This window comes from Grus americana, chromosome 3 (assembly GCF_028858705.1).
Source record: "Grus americana isolate bGruAme1 chromosome 3, bGruAme1.mat, whole genome shotgun sequence".
NCBI classification, from domain to species: domain Eukaryota; kingdom Metazoa; phylum Chordata; class Aves; order Gruiformes; family Gruidae; genus Grus; species Grus americana.
In genome coordinates this window covers 11,135,455-11,160,933 of record NC_072854.1, presented here as the reverse complement: position 1 = coordinate 11,160,933, position 25,479 = coordinate 11,135,455, and the positions used below count along the sequence as shown (strand labels likewise).

At 45.7% G+C, this 25,479-nt stretch overlaps 1 protein-coding gene across 2 annotated transcripts in view; it reads right to left on the bottom strand.

Moving 5' to 3' along the window:
- Positions 1–25,161, bottom strand: part of LOC129205256 (protein LYRIC-like) — a 30,753-nt gene extending 5,592 nt beyond the window's left edge. The window contains exons 1-7 of one of the 2 annotated variants that reach the window (XM_054822496.1): positions 24,691–25,161; positions 14,266–14,325; positions 13,132–13,222; positions 11,684–11,752; positions 9,579–9,785; positions 8,035–8,109; positions 6,321–6,419 (exon numbers count right to left, since the gene is read on the bottom strand). In XM_054822496.1, the coding sequence (XP_054678471.1) occupies positions 6,321–6,419; positions 8,035–8,109; positions 9,579–9,785; positions 11,684–11,752; positions 13,132–13,222; positions 14,266–14,325; positions 24,691–25,005 (916 nt within the window). In that variant the 5' untranslated portion in view covers positions 25,006–25,161. The remainder of the gene's footprint in view (positions 1–6,320; positions 6,420–8,034; positions 8,110–9,578; positions 9,786–11,683; positions 11,753–13,131; positions 13,223–14,265; positions 14,326–24,690) is intronic. The other variant, XM_054822497.1, reaches the window with a different exon arrangement.
- Between the last annotated feature and the right edge of the window lie 318 nt (positions 25,162–25,479).

Genomic DNA, 25,479 nt, shown 5'->3' with positions numbered 1-25,479 from the left:
TTTCATGGGGGCCAGGCAGAAAACTTTTTAAAATCTCTTAGGTTTCTGTATCTGCCAGCATCTGGTACCTTTGAAAATCTGGCCACAAGCCCTCAGCTGCCTCTCCACAAAGCACTGGCGAATAAATGATCCTCAGGCAAAAAGGCAAAACAGACCAGTCTAATTTCTTTACCCAAACTGAATGAGGTGCAAAAAAGCAGATAAATCAGCATAAGATGTTGAAAGGACTACTTGATTACTTTTTAATGGTTTGAATGTAACACTCTTAATTCTTATCCTAACAGGGAGAAAGACTTTCAAAACACAACATATAATAATAACTCTTAGCTGATCATGTCTCTTAAAATAAAAACAAATATAAAAAAATCCCAAGCTGGATGGAAAAACTTCTAGTTGAAGCGGGGCCAAAACCAAAAGCATGCTGGGGACGATAAAAGAAAACTGTTTCCAAAAAGTTGCTCTGTCCAGTTTGCTGCCAAATGTTATAAACATGATTATAAACATTGCTCAAGTTTCTCAGTTTAAAATCCATGCCCTGTACATAGACAGTATTTCTTTCCTTCTTCAAAAGGAACAAGTATTCTCTAATGTATTCCCCCAAAAAATTCCAGTCTAAGTATTTTAGGCAAACGAATGCATCGAGATTCGAGAGAAGTACAATATACATGAATGACTTAGATGTCTGAAGAACAGTTTGTGTAAGCTGTAGCACAGGGTAGCACCACTGCCGCTTCTCCCCACTTAAGTTACATGAGGGTCTGGCTCATAAGTTCTTGTGGATTTAGCTGTTGTGGTTGCAGGCAATACCAACCTGCACTCTCCACCCCGTGTCTGTGCCAGAAGGTACATCAGGGTGAGGACACAGCCAGTCCCAGCTCTGCAGCCTGGGCATGCATGCTCCGCCTCTGCACTGAAATACCACAAGTGTCTCATGGCAGCAAAAAAATACAGGCAAAACCATGCTGCTGCTGCTAGAGAGGAGGCAAATTCTGGCTACAAGGAAGGTGCACCGCATGACGCAGGGACTGGTGAATGACTTCAGGAATGACAGTCCCTCCTGAGCTGCACAGCAGCAGCTCTGTTGATGGATGCTCTCGTGGGTGTGCAAGCAGAATGGACTGTAACTTACTGTAACTTAAGGAAGGCACGTTGGAAGCCACAATTATAATTTTCACTTATTTAACTTCCAATCTCTTAAACAGTATGTTTATGTACTTATTTTTAAGCATGAAAATAGTTTTAATGGCTCAGTTCCTGCAATGGGCTTATGTTCATGCTTCGCCCTCATCATGACGGTAGGCATGAAGCTCAGCCAGGCAGCGGTGACTCTGCCTCATCTCAGAATTACTCTTCCCAAAGCATTATGTCCCAGGGGTGTTTAAAATCATCTCGGAGTAAAATTAAGTGCAATGTAAGATTCTTTACAATTTGCTGGATTTGATGGGAAAATAGGATTAAATGTACTTATCCTAGAGCTCTGGTTTAAAACCTCTCCTGTTGTGTAGCGTATTTCCCTTCCAGCTACACTGACATCTCCTGAAATGGCTTTAAACTTTGGATAATCTCTAATATTTTAAAATCAGCAACTGGTCCTCCTTGGGTCACAACTTCTCTCACAGGCAAAAACTGGTCAGTAATTCCTTCAGTAGGAGAAAACCCTGAGCAAAAAAAGGCACGTGCCATGCAGCAGCACGTACTCCTGCTTCCTCGGTGGATTTAGCACTAACGGAGGTGATCTCTCCCAGCGCATCTATAGACCAACATCTTGATAATTCCCACTGTCCATTTTTACAAAAGCAGCACTGTTAAATGCCATTTTCCAACTAGATTCTTGCATGCCACCCACCTCAGTCCCCCAGCAGCTCCACCCAGACAAAGCTGTACTTTTCTGTTCCCTGCTAGCAACAACCGTGTCCCATTTACAGCATGCATTTCAGGACCGAGGGGATTTCCACATACCCCACCTAATGAAGATACTTTAAGATCCGGAAGAGCACTACCTTGAAGGTGTCTTCAGAAATCAGGGAGGATGCCAGCACTTCTGCAGGCAGAAAGTCCATCCCAGCACCGACCACCCCAACGCCCTTGGTCTCCAGCTGCCTGAGCAATGCCAGGGAGCTGCCGGCTGCACCCTAGGAAGTGTTGGGAAGCAGGCGAACAGGGCCCCACAGCAGCAGGGTCTGGTCAAAGGGGACAGTCAGCAAGTTCCCTATGCCAGCTGATAGAGAGGGTAGAGTAGAGTACTCTACAGGCTGAACCTAATTATCTGGCCTGGAAAACGAAGCTGGAAAGTACTGCAGCAAAAATCAGTCTGTGTCACTGAGAAGGGGATAAAAAATTTCTACTCCAGAGTTGTAGGTTTGGATCCTACGCTATCAGCATCTCTCTTTGGCATGCTCTCCCCAATATGGTCAACAGAAACCTAAGAGACAGCAGCCCTTCATCTAGCAGGGCAAAATCCTCAGTGGACTGCGTATTGTTCATGGTGATGAGTCCTTCCACAGCTGCTGTAGAAACCCTGTCCCTTTGCAAAGGGCAGGTGGCTGCATGATGAGCATGGTCCTAACCCAAATCCTTCCTGAGCCCTCATTTGTAGACAAAGTGGAACCCATACAGTGCAAATGGATAGACAATTTCCAGTCTAAAGCTTGCATTTATGTGTTTCAGGTCAAAATTATTGCTAGCAACAGCTGGGTGTAGGAGTCCCTCATTTGGCACCTTCCTCTAGCATAATTCAGTAGATGCAAAAATATCAAATAAATCCCAGACTGAACACTTCTTTTAATCCAAAGAAGCTGCTTATTCTCATGAAAAAAAGGAATTAAAATTCATTTTAACCCCAGGACAGAAGGAAGGATGGGAGTCATGAGACACAGGAGCTTTCTGAAGGTTCCAGGGAAAATCTGCCTTGGCAATGAAGAAGGATTCATTCAAGTCACAGGTAAGAAGACAGCCCTCATGGTCATGAGATGTGCTGCATTTGCAAAGCAGAACATGGGTCTTCTGAGACTGCTTTGCACTGTTGCCAGAGCACATGCCCACTGCGCTTGGAAGCAGATGCATGGCATAAAATGTGTATTTGCTTGCCTTAGAACCAGACACAAATGTTCTAAAACAGCCCAGCCAGCCGCATTGTGCAGGTTACACACTTTGTAACGGCAAAACCAGCCGCAGCCTGTAATGTGTTTTGTGAGACACCTAAGCCTATGTACACAAATGTCACCAAAGGGGCAGTGGCAGATGTGTGGTATAGTTGCACAAAGGCGGTATTGAGCCATCAAGGTAGAGCACAGGAGGCAGAGCAGGCAGGAGATGGCTGGTGTATCCAGGACAACACTGCAGAACAAGCAAGAAGGGTACCTGCTGAAACCAGAGTAGTTCCCAGGCCCCAAATTTAAGAGAACTATGCTAGAAGCACCAGAGATTTTCTCTTCATGGCAGGGCTGAAAAGCATGCAAACAGTATCAATGAGCGGGGAAAAATGAGGATGAAAGAAGTTGCCCACTTTGGAGCCCCTTTCCCTCATGAGGGATTGCATCCGTTGGTGCTAACCATGTGGCTTCAGCTCTAGGACACTGAATACCCCAGCTATTGAAGGCTTAGATTGCTAAGGACTAATTATTTGAATGTGCAGAGACAATGACTGATGACAGAATGAGGACTACAGAATCACTGAGGTTGGAAGGGGCCTCTGGAGATCGTCTAGTCCCACCCTGCTGCTCACAGCAGGCTCAGCTACAGCAGGTTGCTCAGGGATGTAGCCATGTGGGTTTTGAGTATCTCCAAGCATGGAGACTCTGCAACCGCTCTGGGCAACCTGTTCTGCTGCCTGATGACCCTCACCATAAAAAAAAAAGCTTGTTCTTATGTATAATGGAATCTCCCGTACTTTACTTCATGTCCGTTGCCTCTTGTCCGCTCACTGGGCAGACCAGAGCCGACCACCATCAGGTGTTCATACACACAGATGGACTCTGCTGGACCCACTTCAGTGCGTCCATGCCCATCTTGTACTGGGGAGCCCAGAAACAGGCACAGCACTCCAGATGTGACAACGATTAAGAATTAACCATCAGCGACACGTATCATTAATGGATGTCAACCTAGCAGTGTGTTGTCTTGAAACCACCCTGATTTATCAGTCTTCTAAACACTCCCATATCATGGTGACCGCTCAGTTCCCTAACTGCTAGCTCCCTCTCTCCCTCTATGTATATACGCTTTCAGTTGGGACAACACTTAAGCCTTTTGCAAGTTAGGCCGTTGTTATTACTGATACTTCACAAAAAGATAACCCGACGTGGTGCGGGGAGCCAGCCAAGGCCGCTCCGCCAGCGGGGGCAGAGGCAGGAGGCCACCATCCAGCTCCTCCTTCTGCACCAGCCCATCGCAGAACAAAGCGACTCATTGCATGTACTGATCTGGATTTGATAAAATGACCCCATCTCATATTCAGGTTATAAATGGCATTTTTTTAGTTCACAGGCCTGCAAGAGCTAACAGGCCTTGTTTAACTGTGAAAGAGCTCATTTTGCCTGCAGCGCAGACCTTAATGCCAACCATTACCTCATCTAAATTCAGGGAATACATGTTCGTGACACTCCCCTCTGCATCAATATCAAGGCTGATGATTCAAAGGAAAAAACCTACTACTAAGAAGAAAGCTGTAAGGCAAGCAGAAATCCTTCCATTTCTGCTTTCAATCAAAATGCATCTGCTCCGACATTTGCAAGAGCAAGCTGCTGAATTTGCTTCTCTCTGTTCTGCTCTCAGACAGACGTGGCACCAGAAAAAGCAGAACTCTGCCCGGCTTTGCAACTGCAGATCAAATCCAGAGCGTGCCAAGTGTGCCGTGTGCTAAATGCAACGCAAGGAAATGCTGCTGAAGAGCCACCTCCATTGCCTCCCTCCTTCCCGCACAGGCAAGTCTGGGCTCAGAAGTTACAAAGGGCCGAGCGCTCATCAGCAGCCATGTGAGGGTAAACAAACACAGCGCTAAGAGAGGGGAATGCTTGGGGCTGGGTTGATTTTGGTTTGCTTTGCTTTGTTTTAAAGCAAATTATGCTATTTATAAAATCGTCTGATGGCCAAGCTGATGCGTCTGCTGCAGAGTCTCAGTTACCGCTGGGCAGAGGAGCAAGACAACTGCAGTCTTTCCTTCTCAACGCATTTAACCACTCTGGGTTCTCCTGTAGTTAAAGCAGAGCAGCTCTAGCAAGAAGAGGTCTGCTTGGCTCGTCAGACATCATTTCTGCAAGAGCAGGGTAAGGCCTCCCAACAACGTTGGGTATAAATAGATACTTCACTCAATCCTGACCAAAAGGTCAAGAGAAAAGGCCATCTAATACCCACACTGTTCATGCCAAATTATTCCAGCCACTCAGGACCCATGCTGGCCTTTCAAGCACATTTTTAAAAGTTAAAAAAACCCCAACATTATCAGTCATAAAAAGACTGAATTCCTGATTGCCACCGTCCACTGGAGTTGCATTCTGCATCTGGGTTCCGGGTATGCCAGAGAACGTTTTAAGTTTTGGCAAAGGTACCCCATGCTCTAGCAGTGCCTTGTCCTCCCCACGGCTCTGCCCTGGCCACCCCACCGAGCCCGGGCTGGGGGCTGCCTGGAAAGGGGCCACTCAGCTCCACCTTCCCCACCCAGCGATGGGAGGGAGGGGAACACGATGCCACAGTTATGAAAACCAAACCCAACTTTGAATTCGTTTTGCAAATTTAGTAATCTGAGATGATTGCTAACATGTGCTTTTTTTTTTGTTTTAAGTACAAAGGCCACATCACTGCCTCTGGCTCAGGAAGTCCCTGACCCACTTTCTGCTGGGGGGGGGAGGGACATGGGGGGATTGCCCTGTGCTTGCCCTGTTCCTGTGCTTATCTGCCAACAACTGCTATGTGCAACTGTTGGCGAGAGGACACCGGACTATGGGAGCCTTCAGCCAGCCTCCCTACAGCTGGCCTTGCTGCCCAGAAGCTCTGATTACACTTTGCACAGCAGTATGCATGCACTGAACAAGACCGCACCGACTGTATCCCTTTTTTGTCACCTTCTAAGTAAAATCATAAATAAATTGCATGTTCTCGCCCTTCTCAAGGGTCCCACGCAGGGTGTCTGCTGCTCTGACCAAGCTTGCAGCAGCTTTGGGTGCCTGCCCAAAACCAGACTCAAACTGAATTTCTCCCTAACCTCTGCCAGCCTTGTACCAGGTGGGCAGCAGACCCTGATTTTTGAGGCTTAGAAAACAGACTGGAAAGGGTAAAGCATTAGTACACCCATCTTTCAACAGAAAATGAGCAAAGAGACATACCCTGACCCTGCCATGCATCGTCTACAGGGAGGAAAGTCGAGCCGGCATGCCAACAGCATCTGGAAGGACTGTCCTCAGATGATTTACTCTTTATGTTATCTGCATACAGGAAAAGCATCTTTTTTTAAAATAAAAACAACAACCCCCCCCCCAAAACCTAAAAGATAATCACATAGGTATATTCACATTATTAAAACCAATTAATCATGCCTTTATCTGCTCGCTATGTCATGATGCCTGGACGTTATGTAATTTAAGCCACACATTAATCTATGCTGCTCGTAACAGTGGATTTATTAACAAAGGCTGGATGAGGTCACTACACGCATAAGTTATTACAAACAACCTGCTCAGGAGTGGCTGCACTAACAATATTCAGAGATGTAAAGTTCCAACACATCTCTGCTGGGGACGGGAGAAGGGAGCTGTTGTTCCTGCAGAACAAAAGCTGCATCCAGTGTATCCAGCTCCCCTCCCACTGACTTCAGTGAGAAGGCTTCTGTTCATTCTAACAGAAATCCATAATTACCAAATTAATTAGTCTGAGAGCACAGATGAGAGAGAGCTGCTGGAGGCAAAAGAAGAGTTAAAGTTTTTCTGATGATTATTTTCAACAACTAAAGCAACCAGTAGGATTCACAGGCCTCCCTGAATGATTCCCCTTAGCCCCCTTCTGAGGCCTGTACATAACAGACCAGTGTTTTCTTCATTTCTTTCATACACAACAGATTTTTTTTGCATACCTCTGATTTTTCCTTTCTTCCTTTCACCTAAATAACTCCTTTGTTTATGCAGTTTTGCTCTTGATCTGCTTGATTTTTTGCTGCATAAATGCAGATGTTAACAAGTATTTCTCCCTGTCAGGTACCTGTACATTAGGAACTGCTTCAATCAACTGATGCAGTGTTGGAAAATAGATGATAAAATATGGCGTGTATTATATTTACTACCATGTCTGGCTTTAGAAGCGAATTCCAGTGTTCTGGCTTACACAGCACATGCTGTTTTGGGCATGGATGTCTATTTATATGTATCTATGCTTGCCTTTAGCATCTCTGAAAGATTCAAGACCAGACTGCATTCATTGGCCAGTTGGACCTCCAGACAAATCTGAGTTTCTGGTAGGCAGCAAGTGTTTGAACCGGGAGTGCTCAGAGCTGGACAGTGAGAAGGATGGACAGTTGCAGAGAGGCAAAGTGAAAGCCAGAAACGAGGCATTTCATTAATGCAAAACCAGAAGATGCTCCATCCTTCTCAAGGCCATGCGTGGAGAGGCTGAAGCTGAAAATCCCTTGCCGTGCTGGAGAGGAAGCTGCTGGCTGGCAGCCTCTAACAGGGCCTTCCAACCTGGGCGTTTGCTCACTCCCTCGGTCTGAAATTCTCTGAATTTGTTGGTCATCAGAACACAACAGAAACCTTATGTGCGAGTAAACCTAACAGAGAAAGAATTTGCTGGGGAGGCAATATTTTTTTTTATTTATTCCAAGATGAGACACAAGTTTGGAAAGCGCTCAATAAAATGTTCTGATGTCACTCCTTAAAATGCTGGTAGTGCTGGATTGCAGATGTGAGCAGGCTCTACAAGGGAGAGTGACTAATGAAATGTGGCTCCAAGGGAAAAGACCCATATGTAAGCAATGCAAGTACTTTTAAGCCAAGCATCTAAGAAAGTGATAGAAGAATTCAGATAGAAGTCCAAAGAGACACCACTCACCTAACTCCCTGGACAGCTCTGATAATGTCCCAAAGGTCACAGGACAGGATTTTACTTCTGCAATATCCCATGTTCCTGCATTTAAAAAGCAAACAAACCCAAAATGTGATGTCACATTCATAGCTGGTGACTGCAGTTTCTACCTGACACACTCAATCTCATTGCAGCTCTTCCATGTTCTCTCCATCCCAAGCCTGCAGCCACTGCTGTTGCTGGAGAAGAATCAAACAAGGAGAAATTATCTTCTATGGACAGAGTAGTTCCAGCCCAGTTGCCACGTACACCTTCTCCGCCCTTCAAAGTGCACATCACACCAGCATGGCACTTCTCTGGGCTTAACCAATTTCTCACTCATCTGAACTGATGTCCCCTTTATGCACAACTGGCAGAAGTATCATGTATCAGCTTGGAATTTGGCCTTTTGAAAGCAGCAGAGTAAAAAATGGTACTAATGTCCTCCCGCCATCAACCCCGTACTTTCCGAAAAAAAGAACTCTAGCAGAGAAAGCAACTCATGTAAGGGCAACCTAAAACCGTTTTCTGAATCACTGGAGTACTGGATTACTGCTACTGAAGGTGAGGCATCATATGGCCTTATATACCAATCAACCAGCCATTAAGCTCGATTAACCAGTGAGATTACGATGAAAATCAAATGCTTTTGAAAATTAACCAAAAAGCAGTATTAATCACTTTAACTTTTAACTCATAACTCTCCCGCCCCACCAAGAAGTTGGGAACAGAGATATAAAGAAAAATATAAAGGTCCAATTGCCACCTAGTTATTAATTATTGGTATAGTTCTAGAATCTAAAGTATCACCCTCAGTAGAAACACAATGCAAGACATAACTTTGCTATAAAAACTAAACCATAATGGAAATGAAAAACCATCAAATACCAGTGAGAGAGCTGATATCAGCATGTCCTAATCTTTAGCCTTAATGACCTGGCAGTCCATTCCTTTGCTGCTTTAAAGGCGCCAGAGGTTTTAGCGATGCAGTTTCCCACTTGCAGCTTATGTTAAACAGAGAATGTCCCAACAGCACAACGGAGACCCAAAGTAGCTCTAAATGAGTTTATTTGGACATCAACAAGGGCTGAATCAGCTGGGAAGCTGGGCAAACTGTGCAGGTACAGCACGGCACTGACACAAACAGACTACTTCTAGCTGTCAAACGCCCAACTGATTTAGGCATACCCTGCCTCATACTGCTTTGAAACACACAGATACACCCTGAAGCCTAACTCTGACCGTGTGTGAGCATCCTCGGAAGGAAAGGCTTTGGTTGCAAAGGAACCAAACACTAAACACCTGTGGGTAGAAAACAACTTGCACCCAACAGGTAGTTTGCAACACAGAAGAAATTCCTGCCATAAAGACTCCTCTTTTCACACTGCTGGGAAATAAACAACAGCTAGCAGGGTTCAAAGCGGGTGAACAACACTGTGTGTGTGCAGGATGAACGTCGGTGGGGCTGTACTCTGCTGGACACAGTAATTCATGAAGCTTTCCCTCTGCAATGCTTGAACGTTGACACTCACCTACATTGGAGAAAACATCCTCTTCTGACTGGGAAGGCACCAATTCTTCCTGTATGGCTCCTGAGGCCTTCAGCTCGGTCCTACACTCTGCCTTGGCACCTTTTCCACCGCCACTGGTGTCCTCTGTGAGTTGCCACACTGCTCGCTTCTCATCCCAGTCAAAGGCTGGTTCGACCGCTGAGCTACCCTGGGATGCTCTGCTGCGGTCTTCTCAGGAATAAACATCACAGGGTCATCATGATTTTTAATTACAATGAAGAGTTTGTACAAGCGAAACAACAGAGCAAAGCCTGATCTAAACCCGTCAGATGTAATGGCTATATTCCAAGTGAAATTATTTACAGATACAATGGCAGTAAAGCAGAGCCTCTGGAGTGGGACACTGAAGCAGCAAATGTGAAGGCCGTGTGAGAAGGAAGGATAACACAGTCTAGAAATGAGTCCCACAGGAGATGACGCTGCACTGCAGAGGCCTTGGGCATCCCTCCCTGACTGCAAGGGTGGCTCAAGGCCTCCAGAGTCCAGCTGGGGACCCAGAGCAGTAAAGGGAAGGAAAGAGAACAGCAGGACCTCTGAGGAAAAAGAAAGCAAATCTTTTGCATGTTGGTAGTTCAAGGCTGCTAGAGAAATCAGCACTAGGAATATGGATATTATAAATAATGACAGTTACCTCCAACATCTTTTGTTCCAAAGGACTCCTAAAGCACTTTATGAATCCACCCTTCAGAACAGCAAAGCATTTTCCTGGGGCTCTGGTGGGGTGGGGACCACTGCTGACATCAACCCTGCCTTCACACACCTAAATGCTGCTGCTGCTTCTTCCCTGCTAGGAAACAGCAATCAGCACTCGGCAGGGTTAGGGCTCCTTTCTGGAAGATCACACTTCACTGGTCTGTAAATGTCCATACTAAACAGGACCACCACAATCACCTGGTTCAGCCTGCTGCACAGCCCAGGCTCCAGGATTGCACCAAGGACTTGTGGTGCCTCAACTGCGACTTGGTCCACTGAGCTCCCTTGCCCTGGGTCACCAAAACACTTAACACCTGCATGGGCTTAGTGTTAAACCATGCGTGGTTAACCTTCTGCACACGCAGCTGGCACCACCAATGCCAACAGCCCAACTTACATGAAGAAAGCCAAATGTGGACCCATCTACTTTGCTGGAGAGCAAGAAACGACCTCAGCACTTTAAGTCCTTAGAGACTGTCATGCAGATATTTAAGTCTTGATAATCCAAGCGTTAAAAATCCAAACTCTCGATATGTAACTCTGTATAATCCAAATGAGAAAATGGTCTCAAAATGTCTGCACATTTTTGGATTAAAATTCGCTGTTCACTTGGCCTTCAATTTTAGTGGAGCATCTGAGAGCACTTTAAGATAGTCTTATTGCAGACAGTGCACAAACACATTTTTCCAGCTATGTCTCCCAATTCCAGACTTCTATCTTAGCTTCTAAATTACTCTAATATATTAAACTTACAGGTTGCTCTATTATATTGATCATTTTATAACACATAATTAAAACATTTCCAAATGCCTTAATTCCATGACTGGCTTTCATACAGCAGTTATAACAACATAATTAGTAGTAATGTATATAGGCATAAGTGCATGGCAGACACTTTGAAATCCCCAGAGGAAAATATGTGGATTAAGCACAAAGCATTTATTTTATCTCATTAGGATAAGAGTATATCCCCCTTTTATAGTTGTTTACTCTGGGCAGGCCTGGATTAAAGAACCTGTTTGGAACTGAGCAAATTAAACAGTTTTTTATACAGCCATTATCAGAAAACTTCTGTCAAGTCCCATAAAAGTAACTAATCCACATTAGACCTAGCCTTTAGCAGATCTCAGATCTAACAGACATTTGCTTTCAGAGTCCTATGGGTAATGCTACGTGTTTTAATGAAAGCCTGGAGTAAAAGGCAAGCTCCCAAGTAAGAGCTCCCAGAGCTGTCTTTTCCTATGTAAACAGCCTAAGTGAGCGTAAAGATTTTGCTGCCAAATGATGAATAGAGCAAACAGAAAGACTGTGGGAAGTGAGAAGGGGTGACAAGCCCAGCAAGATCGAGTGTGTAACTGAGCCTGGACATTTACCTTTTTGTTTCAGCCTTTCCTTCCTTAAATGTCTCTTTTCTCGGCTGCTGATCTTGGTCTGCCAAACTCCTACAACACAGAGCAAAGTTCATTTGAAACTAACAAAAAACTTCCTTTGCTGCCTTTATTGCTTAGCACCGAGGTACATCTCCCCTGTGTGCAGCCTTTGCTGTCTCTGCAGAAACGCGTTACATAAGAAATCCCCATCACAAACCTGTCTGTCTTGTGTCCTGACTCATGTAACTGCACAGATTCTTCTGTCCTTTGTGTCAGCCTGACGTGACACCCCTCTCCCTCGGGGGAGATGTCACAACAGAGCATCAACTGCCTTGTACGTCTGACAGCGAAGTAAATGAAAATCTTAACTGTCAAACAAGGCTTCAATTTACTGCCTTTCTCTAGCCCCGAACGTACCCTAAGACCTGTTCTGCGATGTGCAGGCTCCCTGCCAGCCAGCTGATTTCCACACGCCTTCATTCACATCTACAGGGCCACGTTCTGCCTCCACCCATGCTCTCCATGACCCAAGAAGTCAGGGGAGGGACTGGCACAAATAGTTAGTAAAGGAAAAAACACAGTCCCTGGATTTCACCAAGACGCTTTCTTTCTCCAAAGCATCCCTGAATAATGCATGAAACAGTTCAGCTTCCTCATCTGTTCCAGAAACTAAACATCCGTTTGAAGAAAGCCTCTGCCATTTCCCCTTGTCCTCCAGCAGCTTTGCAGGCTCTCTGCTCCTGACCCAAGGCTCCACAGAGAGGACTCCGGTCCGACAGCAGCGAGGGCTTCTCTTGCTCTCGCCACCACACTAATCACATTATAATCTTTTAAGCCTGGAAAAGCTTGGATGTTGCTGTTTTCAGTATGACCCTTGGTGGGGGGAGGCGGAGAGGGGCTCATGGGATGCAATGTATTTTCCAGTGAAATTCTAGCTGCCTGAGCCTTGCTAGCCTCTGCCAGATTTCTCTGCAGATTTCCTTGTAACCAAAGATCTTGGCTGTGTTCATGGGCGTGCGAGAAATTGGCTGTATATTCCCCCAGCGCCTTTACCAGCCTCAATCATGGGCACAACAAAATGCTGCCTGGGAAGACCGCAGCTTCAGCTGTGTTATCAGCATGGCAGAGGCCACAGGATTCAAGTAAGATCAAGAAGACAGGACCCTGCTACCCAGTGGACCTCTGGCCACTTCAGAGATGCTTCCTCATCCGCAGATTTGCCATCCCTGGGAATGCGGTAAGGACCTGAGAAGTGTGGCAGGAAAGCACACGGTCCCTGTCCGTGTAGTTACACGCAGTAAGGAGCAGATGATAGAAATAGCTCTCAAACTGGCAGTTTTTCCCAATAACGCAGAACTCTAGTAGAAAAGACCTTCCTTTTGAAATATTTCATCCCGTGTTATTATTCGGTAATATAAATCAGATAACAGAAGAACTAGATCTTTTGTTACCTTCCTCCTCTTGCAGTTTGTCTTTTTCCACAGAAAGCAGATCTTTTGACACCTCCTTGTCTGAGGACTGGGCTTTCCTCTTCCTCTTAGGCTACAGTATACAGGAGATACAGGGCAGAAAGATAAAATAGGTGTTTGTTACATTTCAGCATGAATTAAAAAAGAGTCAGGGCAATAGGTTTGAAATGGAGACCACATGGTGGCACTCAGAGAGAGTAGTAGGTCACTGGAGTCTTTAAATGGGAGCTGAAGTCCTCCTGAGAAGATTTTATTGCAAACTCCAAATCAATGAATGTTACAGCTTTTGGCCTACAAAATTTGTTAGGTTAGAAAGCTCATATTTTACTTCAGGTACCTGCTCTTATAGTAAGATTGGCATTCATCATTCCTAATTTTATTCCTAAAAAGGAGGAAAACCTAAAATTATTTACTCCCTTTACAATCAGCAATGCTGAAATGAAGAGTTAGGACCCTGCCCATGCTTAAGCAAAAAAAAAACCCTGCCAAAAAACAAACCACAACAACAAAAAAACCCCAAAACCATGGAATAGCCTATTTTTAATGAAGGTATCTCTAGTTTACAATAATGTGAAAGGGCACAGCAGTGGCTGAGGCCATTTCCATATGGCTTGATGAAACAGTAGAGCTAACCTTAAGCCTTCGATTTTGAATGTTCTAGTTTTAACGCAGTGGTACTTGACTTTTCCAAGGCGGGATACTCCTGCCAGGAACACGCTTCCCTGCCCAGGCTACGGGGCTGCTCCTCATTTGGAAGCAGCTGTAAAGCATGGACACTTTCCTCCACACCAGTACAGGTGCTCAGTGCCCAAGATAAAACCCTTGCCCAGACCCAAGGAAATGTCGCATGTCAGACCTGGAACTGAAATACAGGAGATCCCAGCTCCCACTTCTGGGCTCGGACCACGAGACCGTCCCACTTGTGGTGGCAGTGACAAGCACCGCAGTGTGACTGTGCCAGAGAGTTACTTGGTCTTATGTTCCTAAGTCATCTCTTAAGTGCTCCAACAACAGGAACAACAAATGATCTTTAAAAAGGACTACCAAATAAGGGACATTCTTAAAACAAGTGTCTCTTGAAAGACAATATATAAACTCTAAAACTCTTGCTGGTACCTTAAGGAGCTTTTTCTGTCTGATGTTGACTGATGTTATAAGCTGGCCATTCACTGGAACCTAGAAGATGGACAAAAAAAATGCATTATGGAATATGTATGTGCATGCATGTGTATGTGTAAATATACATATGAATACAATTATTTCAACACCTTCCTAAAATACATATGATAGGCTGAAAGATGCAGCTAAATAATGTCCAGTACAAATCTGGGCTAGGATTTGTGGCCTTGTTGCAATTGGAGTTAATTTATTCCAAATTAATTAGTGTTAGCTAAGCCTTTATGAATGTAAATCCAGAAACTCCACATAGATTTATTCCAAAGCAGACATATTTGTGGTTTATCCTAAGATTTGTCTAGGATCAAAGTTGTTTTTCAAATAGGGTGAACCTGTCTTACAAAAACAGCATAGACAGTAGAAGGCTTATTTTAATTCTTTACTGGTTGGGGTAGACCTTATGTTCCCCCTCAAGTCTATCTGACCAACCAAAAGAATAGCTTTCATCCTACCTAGATCCTGTAAACCACAAAAGTTTAAGCACTTTTCCCATTACAGTTTGATTAATGTCTCAGCTGTCTCAGAATTCACTGGCAATGGCCAACCTCCAGCTACAGGGGTGGGAGGGTGTAAATATGCAGCTGAGACAGCGAGGGCTGTGCCAGCAAGGACCCTGCATGCTACACAGAGGCAGCAGCACCAAGAGAAGGCAGACCCCCCACTTCTACAGATGCCTCTGTTTCCCCCTGACACGCACAGGAGCACATGTTAAATGTGTGGCACCCCTCTCCTTTGCCTGGCTTCCCCTCCCTGGGCAACGCAACCCCCGTTCAATGCTGCCCAGGTTTCCTTCAGTCCCCTCAGACCTGTTGGGCTGCCAAGCTGAACCCAAAGCTCACAGCCTGACCCAGGCTGTTACGGTAGTCCCTGATCCCTCCTCCACCTCTGCCTGGGGCAAGGGGCGACAGGGAGGCTGGCAGGCGAAGGCAGCCCTGCAGCGAGCAAAACCCTGGCTGCAGCCCAGAGCTGTCCCCTTGGCGTCAGGAGACAGCGGGCACCCTCTCACAACCTGGTGATGAAGGGGCTTCAGATACCCGCGGTCCTCTTGGGGAAGGGAAAACTGCTGATGCTTTCCACCGTCTCCTCCTCCTCCCCACCCTCACAAGTCCTCTCTGTCCCCAAGACGCTGTGGCAGAGTTTAACCACGCGCACACTGGCAGATGAAACCTGCTGACTGGGCAGCAGAGGAGCGGTACCCGCTCTGCCCTGCGTGCTCTTGCAGAGCTGAAGAATAACGCGTGCAATTAAGGAAAAAGAGAGAGAAATCAGCATGCTCTGCAAAACACTGTACGGTAAATCAGGAAAGCTAAAACCTGATTTTTTTTTTTAAAAAAGGGCTTACTGGGTGGCTACATCCCTTTAGGTGATGGGGACACCACCCCAGATGTGAGAGGCAAAGGCTCAGAGCTACCTTGTGACGGGCGAGATTACAGCTCTCACACCGTGACACGGGGACATAAGGAAACTCTTCTCCACAGAGCAACAAGTTTTTGTGTGTTATCCCAAAGACACTCCGAAACGCTGTCAGGACTTGAAGCAGCTTCTTCTGAGAGATGAACCAGAGTTATTTCTTAGACACCAAAAAAAATAATCTCTGCTGACATTTGCAATGATTAGTTATCAGCAAATAAAATCCTGTGGGTGATTGCCCCCATGCCTGTCCCCAGCAAACCCAGCGGGTTGCAGTCCTTCAGCCTGTTAATGCTTAGTTCTCTGGTATTTTGAAGACATTCTAGAGATATATTTCCCAAGTGTCGGAAAGGTCTGATTTGACGTGCATGTCGAAGACAGCGTGACAGGCACCTGCACACTGGCACATGCTTCGTCCTTGGAGATGCTTGCTTGGAAACCCAGAGCAGTTACAAACTCCTGGTGTACAAGGGTGAAGCATGGACCCAGCAGGCTGGCGTTCAACTGACCCCATTATTATTTGGAGGAGGAGCCCTAAAATTGCGGACTTTGCAACATACCACTCTCTGAATACACAGGCAACACCGATTCTGGGTCTTCCAGTAAAATACCACAGTTACAGGAACCAAAATACCTGCCACATTACACTTCAGTAATTCCACCAGCTTAAAATGAAAAGCTTAAACCAAGTGGTCCACATCTCTTTCATCTCCCTTAGCTGTCATTTGCTACCTTTACAGTTATATTCTTCTGAACATTGACTAGCAAAATAATGACTTCTGTGTTAACACCCAGCAATGTTTTATAATAGTTAGCCAGGGCATCTTTATTTTTTCCCACAGGCAGTCATCTCTCTTCTGGAACTCTCAGGTTCATTGACTAGAGGCGCTCTATAAACCCCACCACAAACCAGACCATTTTCCATGTCCTTCTCTGCTCAAGGCAAAAATCCCACTGTGCCTGCAGCAGGGAGGGAAGCAGCCTCTCACATAGGATGGGAGACATAAAACACAGTATCAGGGGAATTTTGGTGAAAATTTGAACCACTTAGGGAAGATCTTGAGCTTACGTGATTCTTTATTTCTCAGCATATGCTTCTGTTGAATTAAATGTGTGAAAATACAAATAGATCATGTCTTAGTGAACAACAATTCCTATGCAATATAAAATGTTGGAGGGGGGTGGTGGTTTTCCACTGTATGACACAGGACTTCAGGAAAACTGAATTTTATAGCATAAATACACGAAGGGATAACTGGGGGAAGCCACAGAACATGTAAGCACAATATTCCTTTCCAATCTCAACAAAGCCTGGTGATGTCCCAGTTCTCATAATGAGATCTCCAGCATTTTCTAAGGGCTTTGTAAATGGATGTCCCAAATTAAGCCACTTTCAGCAAGACTGCCACCATCAGCAACAGAAACGGCAGCACCGACTTGTGAAGCGAGGAGGAGGATGCTTTTTTGCCTTCTTTCAGACACACACAGAGGATGAGAGACATCCTGCCTCCTATTAGCCTCTCTTTACATCAAGATGCTTCTGCGAGCATGAGGAACTACATGCAGAAAGACGAGGAGGTGTCAAGATTAAGGACATGCAACTGTCTTCCTCCCCCAGGCTGCCATAAGCGAGCACAGCCCGAAGCTGTACAGAGCCCTGACAGAGGCAGGGAAAACTCCAGAGGGAAAATGTTGAGTGCAACAGAGAATTAGGGAAGATGCAAACTATATTGGCTCTGACAGACTTGTCTCAGCTGGGGCAGGATCACGTTCCTGGACCTTCTCTCCATATAAATGACAGCAAGCAAGAAGCTGGAAAAATTGCAGCACTTTGTTTTAATGCTTTGCTAATCTGACTGCTGTATATTTTTACCAGGCGAGCACAACTTTTCCTACTTAAATGATATTTCATATGCTAGGTAAACATCCTTGTCTCTCTCCATTACTGACTAAGAGGTTAAAAATATACTGTTGACAGTCATTTACTACATCCCAGGGGTCTTCACACTGACTGACCGGCTATTCAGCCCTAAATACCCACCTGGGACTCCTGAACCTTGCTGCATCCTTCCTAATGAGCAGCTGAGTGCAAGAAAAATACCAAACCTGACCACTGACTGATGATCACCAAATAGCCCACCACTCCGGTGATGCTCTTCTTTCAAACCTGAAGTATCTGTTGCTTCTCCACCATCCTTCAGTAACAGCAGCAACTCCCTTCCTTTCATCACCAAGTATTTTTACTGAGTTCAACTTCCTTTCGGTGGAAAGGTATTATTCTAGCCTGACCTTTTGTACTAAATCCTGCCTTTATCCAACCCTTTTTCAGGCAGTAAGCTGGCTGTATGGCTGAGGAACCCCACCCTACCCTGTTCTTCCCTTTTGAAGCCTTTAGGATATGGGATCAGTCATGCCTCTTTATCATGCTGTTTGGCCATTCTGAAAAAGAAGAAGGAATTTTCATTATTTTATTGCACTTAACCTAATGGACTCATTAAAGAGAAATTAATTTTGTCAGGGTAATTTTTTTCTTAATGAAAATGTAGTTTTGTACAGGGAGAACACATCTAAACCCGCCATATTAAGTGACTGTATATAGTCATCAGCGCAATTCCAAATACATTAAATATATGCAGAGAAACAGAATCCGGACTTTTAGTGGAATCAGACTTAGCATATTAATGTCTACTCAAATTCTGTGGAACAATAGAAAGATTATTATTAGTTCATGGCCATTTGGTTTTTGACCCAGTGGAACAGGATTTCCCCCCCACCCCCTGCCTTTTTTTCCTTTTTATGTAACCTAAGGTTATTTGTCTGATGATTGCTCTGAAACCTTTATTCGTTTGCGCTACCATTTAATTTATTTTACACTGTTAATATAGTTCTGCATGAAGTCACAAAGAAAGAAGGCAAAGTGATAGGTCTTCAAATGTTAAAAAATACTGGGTTTAATCATTAATATATAAACCATGTATTTGAAGCCATAAAGCCGTACCCCTACACACTTACCTTCATGCATTTCTGTAGTTTGATAAGACGAGTCGTTTTTACAAAACCAAACGCCTCTGTAACTGTCTATCGGGTCAGGAAGTCTGCTTTCAAATCTCAGTGCTACCAACTGGTTACAGGATTAATTAAAAATTATGCGAACATTAGCTTCAGGTTCACTAACTGCCCTTTGTCCCACTTGGGGAAGGTGCTTAAAATTGCGTTCCTTTAGAAGGCACACAAAGGTTTCCCCAGCAGAGGGATTCTAAGACAAAATAAGCTCAGCGTATGAAACCCAAGGGGAGCTATTACATGCCTCCTACATTAGAAATTAAGGAATTCATTTAAGAACATGAATAAAGATTCAGAAAATTGTTTTCGGCTACCACTTTCAGAAAACTCAAATTAAGTGGGCTGGACACTGGAAATGAAAGGAAGCGAAACTACCCCATTCCGGCAGGGGGTCTGTGAACACAAAACCATTTCCAGATTTAAGAAATACTTCAATTAAATTGTTTCCTACTGCTCATTTCCACTGCAAAAACTAAATTTTTTTTTCACCTTGGGTTACACCACACAATAAATGTGGTGGACATAGGCCAAAAGGCTACATTGGTACAGCAAATACTGCACCAACACACACTAAATTAAAAAATAAAATAAAATAAAAAGACAAAAGAACAAAAAGAAAAGGACTTTCTAACCAGGGCACTAAAGAACCTCCCTGAAACACGCTGTGTTACTATTGAAGAAGATATCACTGCACTCTTCGGCTTTCTCAGCAGATCAACAAGCTGAAAACTGAGCAAAAAGTCTTCATTTCCCTCAGTATCTTCTGGAAGATCTGATCTTTGCTCCCTACATGATGCACTATGATTCGGATATTTGCAACACCGCTCGCAGTCCACTGTTTGTGCTGGGAAGATGGGTCCTTCTCCCCTGTGCACAGAAGCACAAGCTCAGCCACAGGGCAAGCAAACCAGAGCATTGCTGCAGCCAGCCAACAGCTTGTATTGCTCCATCAGCAGACAATGAGCAATCTGCATGACAAACTGTTGGGAAATAAAGCAGCACACTGAGTTTCATTAATTCTGAATCAGATTTTCATAAATGCAAGCAGACATCCTGGCCAGTCTGGCTTTCCCACATGGTCCTGTGCCAATGATGGACTTCAGCCTGGGAGACTTACTTCCTAAACCAATGGGAACCAGGTGAAGAAATTCTTTACTAGGAAGAAATTCTTTACTGTTAGAGTGGTGAGGCACTGGAACAGGTTGCCCAGAGAGGTCGTGGATGCCCCATCCCTAGAAGTGTTCAAGGCCAGGTTGGATGGGGCTTTGGGCAACCTGGTCTGGTGGAGGGTGTCCCTGCCCATGGCAGTGGGCTTGGAACTAGATGATCTTTGAGGTCCCTTCCAACCCAAACCATTCTATAATTCTATGATTCTATGAATGGGAAAGGACAAGCTTGCACTTGTCAGAGGAGAAAGGATGGGGTTCAGGCAGAGCAGGACTCCACCAGAGAGACAGGAAGGCACCAGCTTCAAAGAAAAATTACTCATTCAGTCCTAATAGCTAGAGAAAGGATAACACAGATGCAATTTCCACTAAGGTGACAATAGGAAGCCACAAAAACATATTGGATTCGTTAGTAAAGGAAACCGAGAGGGTGTTCATGCATGGCAGAAGAACATAAAGGAACTTCTTTGGGTCATGCCTGCTCACACTACACACACGTACCTGCAAAGGGGAGGGAAAAGAAAGCAGGATCTTGGTTCATGATCAATACTGTAAATATTAATAATCATATTATTAATAGCTATTACGGATATGCATTAATACAAAGTTTTCCCTGACAAAATCACTTCAGGCAAATGTGTTCCCAGTGGGAGAGAAGAGTCTGTTTGAAGGGAAAACTACACGGGAAACACACACAATGAATAGACAGAATTATATGGGAAATATATACTGGGAATACATGAAATTTTGCCCTTCGTTTAAGGCACCTGGCAGAGGAAAGAGGTGGTGCTCCCATCAAATGGATGTTCCAGGAACCTTGCGGACAAGGTTCTGGGCCATCAGCACAGAAGACCTGTTCCTCTGCACATATTCCCAGGGATGAAGTTGCCCGTAGGAACCCCTTGAGCACTAACAGGTAACAAATGCAGGCTGATGACAAGAAGCGGGGGCCAGAATCGCAGTTGTCGCCATTCATATCAGAAGGCAATTCCAAAAGAAAAATCAGAGAAGCAGCCCTAAGACGATGCTGCCTACGTCACATGTCCTCCCACTGGGCAGCCTTCCCAGGATACACGAGAGGCCACATACAGCAGCCGTAAATACGGGGAGCTGACGGGTACCTGCCCCAGCTCAGGTGCTCCTATCATCTGATGAGATGTCTGGGGAAAGACAGAAGAGTTTCCCCAGCGTGAGTGGATTAAAACCACTGTTGCAAGGAGGAATGAAGAAATCAGTTTCCTGGGATTTGCTATTCTAATTAGAGCAGCATTACAACAAAGGATCAAGACTCCATTTTAAGGAGGCAATTACCAAACTCCAACACCTTCCAGGATACTTACGAAATCAATTCTCATCCAAGACAGCTGTATGAAAATAATTATGCAACTGTGTTGCATTGGCATAAAGAACACCGTATAACCTGAAAAGGTAGGAGAAAAGGTCTAGCTGCACACCTCTGGAGCTGAGGGGATCTTTAGTTCTGGTGCTGTTAATCAATTCCTGCAAGAGGCAAAAAGTATCTCAAGTTCATAAAGACACTTCTGAAAAGCAGAAAGCTTTCTTTTGGGATGTATCAAATAATACATATTTTTATAAATTGCCTAAGGAAGACGATATCACTGCATTTGTGAAAAAAGCTATTCTTTTGAACTGACCAATTTGCAGAACAACCCCAAAACTTTGAATAAACACAAGCCCCCGAACTCAACAGCAATCTTGTTCAGATTGGTTGGCTTCCGGCAAGCCTTGTTACCAATTTCCTAAAAGACTATTAGGGAAAAGACTGTCCTGAAAAAGACTAAACACCCTCCAGCATCATTTCTAGAGATTTTTTTTGTGTGTGACAACAGCCAGAATGTAACTTGTTATGTGTGATGCATAATGAGATCACATTCAAAATGTGCTTGTATGATTGTGTTGAGACCATGCATCCATTTGAACAGGGTTTGTTCAACAGATTTATTTCACATGGGCTGTGAAAGCAATTCAGACTGAGTCTTACAGTGCATAGCCTGCTCTCAGACTAGTAATCGCTCCATCCTGTTACTCTGCTATACGCAAAGTTAACAAGTAGTGAGATCAAAGGCTTGAAAGCTGCCTGCCAGCAGCACTGGCACTGGGAGAGACGAGCACAGCTATGCACCGTTGCATTTTAGCGACTTGGACCTGGGACGGATTTGGATGGAGGTGGCTGGGAGGGCCGGGTGCTGCCTGGGAGTTGCAGGCTGGGAAGGAGCCCCACTGAGGGCTGAGGGTACGCTGCACCCTCCAGCAAAGGTACCCTGGGCAGGCGCTGGCTGCCTGTTGCTATGGGGGATAGAGGCATGCAGCGGAAAGGACATCAGTCCTACATCAGAGGAACTGCAGCCCGGTGAGAGCAGATTCCCCGGGAAGGCAGTCTCACAGCCCACCCATGGGCTGGGAATCACCGGCAAACACGCATTCCCAAACTGAAAAAATAATTAACTGCCTAGTTTCTTTTAATTAAGATCTTGACTTATCCACCACTCCAGGATATGCAGATGTTTGGCTGCTGGGATGTATCAACACACCTGAGCACTGGAGGCAATTCGTCTCTTGGCTTCATACCTCAGCAGGCAGCAGAGGGGCTCCCATCCTGTAATAGCTGTGCACCCCACCTTATGGCATTGGCCATGTCTATGGATGGAAGACTTTGTTATTAATAATATCTCTGATGCTGCCTTGGTAGAGATTTTCATATGCAAATTTGGGCATATTAAAGGTGTTCTGCTGTTCTGGCATCCTTGCATCAGCTAAGTGCCAAAGCAGCATGCAGCGTTTTACACTTACGTAAGGAGATAAAGTTTTTGCCTCAAGGATATGATGTTCCAAAGACAGAGATAAAATGATGGGAAATGACAAGGAGCAGTGGAGAAGGGGGGTAGGGAAAAGAAAACAAAAGAGACAAATAGCGAAGAGAAAGGGCAGGGTACTGTTACGGGAGGACAAGCCTGATTTTTTCATTTCAGCATGTAAGATGTTTTCCCCAGGTTATCTTTCTTTAGGATCTTTTAAGTTTTTTTTCTTGATCATCCTCTTCTCATCCTCCACCTCGTTAGGTCCATATTTTGCCTCCTCTGCAAATAGGAGAATAATCAATGGGTCTCATATAGAGGATGATGCTACTCTGTGTAAATGTAACTGCTAAAATCCAGCCCCTAAAGAGCAGCCATCGCTTAGTGCAGAAAAAGATGAGATTAATGATAGAAACTGCAGATGACTGTAAACAAATTTATCCCTTCAGTTTATCTCTTCCTCCTCGTCTTTGGTTTCTGTTATTCAGGCCTGTGAGGTACAGCATCTCTGACCAGAAAATATGTAATCAAAATCAATGTCTTCAGCTTGAACTAATAACCCCACCACCATTACAGAACCAGGCCTGTCTCTGACAACATGGGTGTCCACCCCTTTCTGTCCTACGCTACCTCCAATAATTGGTGGTTCTGCAAAATTTTAATTCGTTCTGCAGCCAAGTCAAGTTATCTAGTATTGATGATTATAAAGCTATAATAAAATTGTTATTGAAATCCCTCTTCATCCCTTGGCACAGGCAGTTCTGTTTGGATTGCTTTTTGATTTAATTGTTCTTTACTAATTGAGGGATACCTATGCTGTCAGGCCAAGATTCTGCTCTCACTGATGAAAGACAAAATACCCTAAAATGGAACAGCCTATGAAAATATAATACAACTAAAAGTTAAAACTTCCATGAAAAATAATAAAACCTTGAAAGCTAGTTTTACGATGGAAAGCCTGACACAATTTTATTCATGAAGAACAAAACCACTTAAACCCACCCCAAAAAACCCCACCTGCAAATTAATTTTGTTTGTCTTTCTCAGAAGTGAGACCTAGGAGATACTAGTAACAATTAAAATGTTCAGAAATGTTGGAGGTATTAATTTTAAGTACATACTTATGTTAGGTATGTTCTCCCGAGAGCTTTACTTTCTGTATTGCAATACCTTGGTGAAATTGTTTTCTGTAATTTATGCTGAGATTTTCTGCTACACACAGCTTACAGCAAGTCAAAGTGACACAACCATGACCATGTCATATGGAAACTTCATCGCAGTGCATCATCTCAAACTCACACCATATATGCAACAAGGTGGCCATGGTCATCAGCTCACAGCTACTATCACATATTAATGCAATAGTAACAAAGATTTGATTCGGAGTAAATACACATTTTTAGCACATTGTATTAACACCGTAACAGAAACGCTGTATTTGCGTCCTCCTTAATATGATGGACATTAACTGGAGCTTTCTTAATTCCCTGCAAACAAGATAAAGCCCACATAGAGTTACGGTGTTAGACAAAGTGGCGGAAGAAAGGCTGACACCAGCGAGCCCAGGCCAGGTGCTCCGTAAGGCCAGCCTTGCTCTCTAAGCTTGATGCCACCACAGGGCTCTGAGAGGAACGCTGAGCCCCCTAGCCCCTGAACCACCCAAAGAGAGGTTTGGGACGCAGCATCTCCAGGCAGGACAGGCTGCCCGGGCGTGCGACATGGGACTGGGCTGCCCGTGTGGCCGCTGGGCTGGGAGCAGCGGGTGCAGCCCGGCGGGGCTGCAGAGAGCAAGGCAGGCAGGAGGAAAAGATGCCGGGGAGGAGGGGGGCAAGGATGCTCGTCCGGGGAGACCCCCGTGCCGGGGGCGGGCAGGGACCGGAACACACACACACACACCCCGCCGCCCTTACCTCCGCCGTGCGCCTTTGTTCCTCCGGCTGCCACGCCGGCAGCGCCCCGGCTGCCCGGTCGCCGGCCCCCGCGGGGCCATCCTCTTCTTCCTCCTCTTCCTCCTCCTCCTCCCGCGCCTCCCCGGCGGCGCGGCGGCGGTGGCGGCGGGGCACCGGCCCGGCCCGGCCGCGTCGCAGCCCCCGCAGGACCAGCAGCGCCGCCGCCGCCAGCACCAGCGCCGGCCAGAGCAGAGCCAGCAGCCGCGCCGGCAGCCCCGGGGCCGGCGGCACCAGCTCCCCCGCGCCCAGCGCCAGCCGCACCGCCGGCCCCAGCATGGCCGCCCCCGGGGTCGCCGCCGCTGCTCCCCCCGGGGGGGGGGGATGCTCCGCTCCGTTCCGCCGCGCACGGAAAGTTGGTGCCGGAGCCGCGCTCGCTGCGGCAGGCAGGAGCGGGCACCAGTGCGGCTGCGGAGCCGTGCCGGGCGGGGGGACCGGCTGGTCGCGGCGGTGGATTGGGGGGGGGGGGGGGGGTACGGGGGGGGGCGGACACGTCTGTGCTCACGGGAGTCTCGTTGCAAAGGGTTTGAGGTTGCGCGGTGCGTGTGGGGGGCGTGGGACTGCGGGCGCTGCCGATCGCCGCGTGGGGGGCTATTCCGTGCGTGGAGGAAGGAGTTAATGCACGGAATGAATCTTTTCTGTGGAAGAACGAACGCGGTAAATTAAACGCGAATGTGTGTGTGTGTGTGTGTGTGTGTTCAGAGCAGCGGAGCTGCGAGCATCGGCATCAGTAGCATTAATTGGAGAGCAGAT